Below are 4,445 nucleotides of genomic sequence, written 5' to 3'. Positions count from 1 at the left end.
TCTAAACTTTTCGAATCCTCTCTTATGTATGTGTGTATGTTATGTATGTTAATATTTTATTCGAAAATTTCAATTTGAATTAAAAATTTTTTGATAGACAGAAAATAATACATAAAACAGAAAAATCAGGAGTACGAATTATATGCTTTTTTTTATATTTTCAAACAAAAATATTACAATTATATTTTCTTAGATTTTAAACTTATTTTTAGGAATTATGATTAATGAAAAAAAAGAAGCGATTTTAGATTTACTATTTTATTACAAAATTCATTAATTTATTATGCACGCATCATCTCTCTCACTTATCTTACTTGCCAAAGTAATTCAGTACTAAGTAAACACATTTTTGAGTTATAAATAATAGAAAGACATACAACAACGGAAGTAACCTGGGATCTTAACAATAATCTTCTTAAAATTAACAAGAATCTCAGGATATAATTTATGAACCTCTGAAAAAAAGAAGGTATATTTAAATATAAATCTATATTAATGATTAAACAAAGATATACTATTATAAAAACTTACACAATGATGTTGTTGATTGGAATATGAATTAGCTTAACAAAGAATCCTATGAAGCCCATTATGCAAAAGCCAATTGCAGTGGCAATAGCAATCTTCTGAAACTCTGTAATGTATAAAAGTATGTTATGACTAAATCATATTATATGTCACATTTAAATATAGAATAGTCAAAATTAAGTTAATAGTCAAATTTAACTACCTTTGCGATCTGGCTTGGTACATCTTTTGACAAGCCGTATGCTGTCCTTGGCAAATTGGCGACCAGGCTCAGTGAGCTTCTTAATTTGATCCATAGCAATTGAGATTCCGCTAAGAAAAAAAAAAAAACAGATTAGAAGAATTAGTTATGCATGCCAAATTTGCTCTTGAATAATATTGACTATATCTTTAAACATTATTATGATACTATTATATTTATTGTCACTATATATGATATAAAAATATTTATTTTATTTGGTTAAGTTGTTGGTTAAAAAATATTTTATACTTAACACATACATATTTAAAAATGTGGCTTTGATAAGTTGCAAGCAAAATTTAGGTTATGATCTTTTATATATATTTGCGAGCAATATTGATTATTTAAAGTACCAATGAATTTACATTACGCACACAATACGGTACACTAAAAATATTTTACTAAACATATAGATACAGAAATCGTATTTTTGCACTTTAATAACTTAAAATAAGATTTGGGTTATGTTAGAAATCTCTTTAACAAGAAATTACACACAGCAATATATGTTTATTTCGCGAGAGAAATAAAATTTGTACCAGAATAGGAAAAGATAAAATTCTAATTAGGAGAAAGATGCGACACTCACGTTACGCGTTACTCGAATACGTTGCACGAAATGTCTTGTTAACGTATCGCTACGGGATACGGAATATTTTGTGCGAGTACTCGAAACGCTACGTGGACGATGCGCTGTAAGAACGTCACTTCCTGACGACTGATGTTGGCACCGGAGCGCCGCGATGTCATTACGCGGGAAACAATTTAAACAGCTGTGACAAAATTTTTCTTATTACAGGTAATACATTTTTGCTTATACATTTATATTTCTAGAAATATTTAATTTTATAATAAAAAAATATTTACTATATATACATATATAATAAAAAAGTATTGATTTATATTTTATATTTTATATTTTAAATTTTAAATTTTATATTTTATGATGCAAGAAAAAAATAAATTTAAATTCATTTTTTTTTAGATTTAAATCAGATTTTTATATACTTATGTTACAAATTTATCTTTATCAATATTTTTATAAAGCATTAATATTTGGTAATATTTTTGATAATATGTCTACAATATTTTCAATTGCTATAAGTGGTATATATGACGCTATACCTTTTATTTGTGGAACTATATAAACAACAGTAGTCTCACTATCATTAATCGTAATGAGATGAATTGTGTTGCGCGTTAGGTAAGCGCGATCTTATAAATTTAAACGCGCGGATCTCACGCAGCGACATTAATATTCACGTTAAAGTCGTGGAAGCAACATGATACGAAAAGATGTTGCTTTTTCGCTATTATGCGTCCTGTCGTGTTGCATAGTATCTTCTCTTGCTTTCGTTTTCGAAGATTGTGGTAAGTTTGCATTCTAATCATTTTCGAGCATTTGTTTATGCAAAAATATCAGCTATTACCGATATCTTATACAATTTATACTTATTTTTTTTTTTAATTGAAATATCAAGACATTTATAATTAATTATGTGAAATAAAAGATTGAACTATATCTACATAACTATAATCTACATAATGGATTGAATTTTAGGAAAGTATTTTAATAGAATTTTAATTTGAAATTTAATGAACAAAGGTATATAAATATTAAAAGTTGTAAAAATAGCAGAAATTGAAAAAGAGAAAAATAATTTTGCCTATTATTATTTAAGAAATAATTGTCTCTAAATTGGCTTTATGAACTTATAATCATAAAAAATGATTTTGGAATATATTTTACACACTTAGTGCTATATATTTCAGTATAATTTTGTATATTTAATTAGATTTTTTCTAATTTTTTTGATGAAAATTCTGATAAAGACCATTATTTGAGTTTAAAGCTGATCAAGACAAAAATATTGTTTTTACTGTTTTTGAAAATTTAATTATTTATTTCTCTCGAAAAAGATGAATAAAAAAAAATTAAATTGTCTTAATTTCATTAATAGATATATAATGATATGTAAGAATTTTATAAAGATTGCACGAAAATTTCTGTTATTACTAGGATATTATCAATTACTTTATCTTTATCGTTTAATCGTAAATTACAGGAGATACGTTTACACTGGTTCTTAATTAAGGATGTAATGTCGGAAGCTATTAGCAATATTACACGCAAAGCCATTTAATTATATAGCATCTTGAATGTTTGTTAGATTATATAATCACATCACAGCTTACCTGTAATTTTGTATTACTACAAGGTAGTAATATATGGTGTATAATTGTAGCAAATTGGCGATACGAAGCAAACATCTTCACACATGTTTATGCAGAGCATTAATTATTTATATTAATGTTTATCTAATTAAATAAATACTTTTGATATATATTTATTTGGATTCACATTAAACGTTAACATTATTTATACTGAACTTATTTTAAATGAATTGCAGGTTCAGAGTTAGGTAAGTTCAATGAGATATCGATCTCGAGCTGTGACTTATCCGAAGAAAAATGCTCGATATTCCGTGACAGCGACGTACATCTGTCCTTGAAATTTACACCAAGTTAGTAAAATATTATAATTCAAATCATATGTTCTTGTGATTTTTTTTGCACACTTTTTACTACTGTCAAAAATCATGTATTAAATATTGCACATTAAATGCACTATTGGGGGAGAAAAGTGAATTTTATTTATAGAGAACAGGTTTAAATTATAATATAAATTTACATAATATAAAAAATTATATATTAATATATAAGCATATCATATAGAAATTTAATTTATATTTTTTCTTTGCAGGTGTAGATGTCTCGAAAATCGAAGCACGCGTATTTGGTATCTTAGGCAATGTGCCTGTGCCTTTTCCCTTAGAAAAGCCTGATGTATGCAATGACGCGAATTCCGGAATTAATTGTCCTTTGAAAAAGGATCAAGAAGCTGAATACAAAGCTACGTTCTTTGTGGAAAAAACTATTCCAGCGGTATGCGCATGGAATTTCAATATGTTAATTTATCTTTTATAATTCATGAATATTTTTCAAAATTTTATATTTTCTTATTTTATTTTATTTTATTTTATTTTAATGAATTTCTTATCTAAAAATATTTTTTTTTCTTCTACCAATATAATAATGCGCTTTTTCTGCTTTTTAGTTGAGTCTTGAAGTTATGTGGGAGTTTAGAAATGAAAAAGATGAGAAGATAATATGTGTAAAATACCCGGTGAAGATTAAGTAAAACTAAGCTGGCATTTTTATAGCAACTATGAGAGATTATTGCGCTCCAATATTGAAATGAATACGTTTTATATATATTTTCAACGCACATTTTGACGTAAAGCACATTAAAATTATGGAATAATTAAATGATAGAGAAAAATCTCTCTTTCCTTAATCCTATAAGATAGAGTATTTTAACAGCAGAGCTTAAATATAAACAATTTCTAATATATGTAGTACTACAGAAACAAAAATACACGTTTTATCTTTTACGCAACTGTCAAAAAATAACAAGAAATTTTTGTACTAACGCTATATTCTTGAATATAATGCCGTTTTTATCATTTTTTCTTTAAATTATGCGATCCTTACTTAGTATCATATAATTTCATATGAAATATTCTCTAAAAAATAAGATACTAAAAAGTAAAGTAAAAAAAAATCGATGTCAAGGAAGAAACAATGAACTGTTAAAAAATGATAAGTATATCTG

General features: G+C 25.8%; 2 protein-coding genes across 2 annotated transcripts; one reads left to right on the top strand and one right to left on the bottom strand.

The window, feature by feature from the left end:
* Positions 1 to 132: 132 nt before the first annotated feature.
* On the bottom strand, positions 133 to 1,495 carry LOC126857035 (protein transport protein Sec61 subunit gamma). The gene is made up of 4 exons (XM_050606115.1): positions 1,359 to 1,495; positions 731 to 840; positions 532 to 634; positions 133 to 455 (listed from the first exon to the last, which is right to left on the bottom strand). The coding sequence occupies exons 2-4, from the start codon at positions 822 to 824 to the stop codon at positions 446 to 448; spliced, it is 207 nt and encodes a 68-aa protein (XP_050462072.1). The 5' UTR covers positions 825 to 840; positions 1,359 to 1,495; the 3' UTR covers positions 133 to 445.
* Positions 1,496 to 2,009: 514 nt separating this feature from the next.
* On the top strand, positions 2,010 to 4,286 carry LOC126857032 (NPC intracellular cholesterol transporter 2 homolog a-like). The gene is made up of 4 exons (XM_050606108.1): positions 2,010 to 2,140; positions 3,181 to 3,294; positions 3,534 to 3,715; positions 3,888 to 4,286. Exons 1-4 carry the CDS (start codon positions 2,053 to 2,055, stop codon positions 3,969 to 3,971), a joined length of 468 nt encoding a protein of 155 aa, XP_050462065.1. The 5' UTR covers positions 2,010 to 2,052; the 3' UTR covers positions 3,972 to 4,286.
* The last annotated feature ends 159 nt before the right edge of the window (positions 4,287 to 4,445 follow it).

This window comes from Cataglyphis hispanica, chromosome 20, assembly GCF_021464435.1.
Source record: "Cataglyphis hispanica isolate Lineage 1 chromosome 20, ULB_Chis1_1.0, whole genome shotgun sequence".
Classification (NCBI taxonomy): domain Eukaryota; kingdom Metazoa; phylum Arthropoda; class Insecta; order Hymenoptera; family Formicidae; genus Cataglyphis; species Cataglyphis hispanica.
The sequence above is the reverse complement of the archived record's forward strand: the minus strand, read 5'-3'. Positions and strand labels throughout refer to the sequence as shown.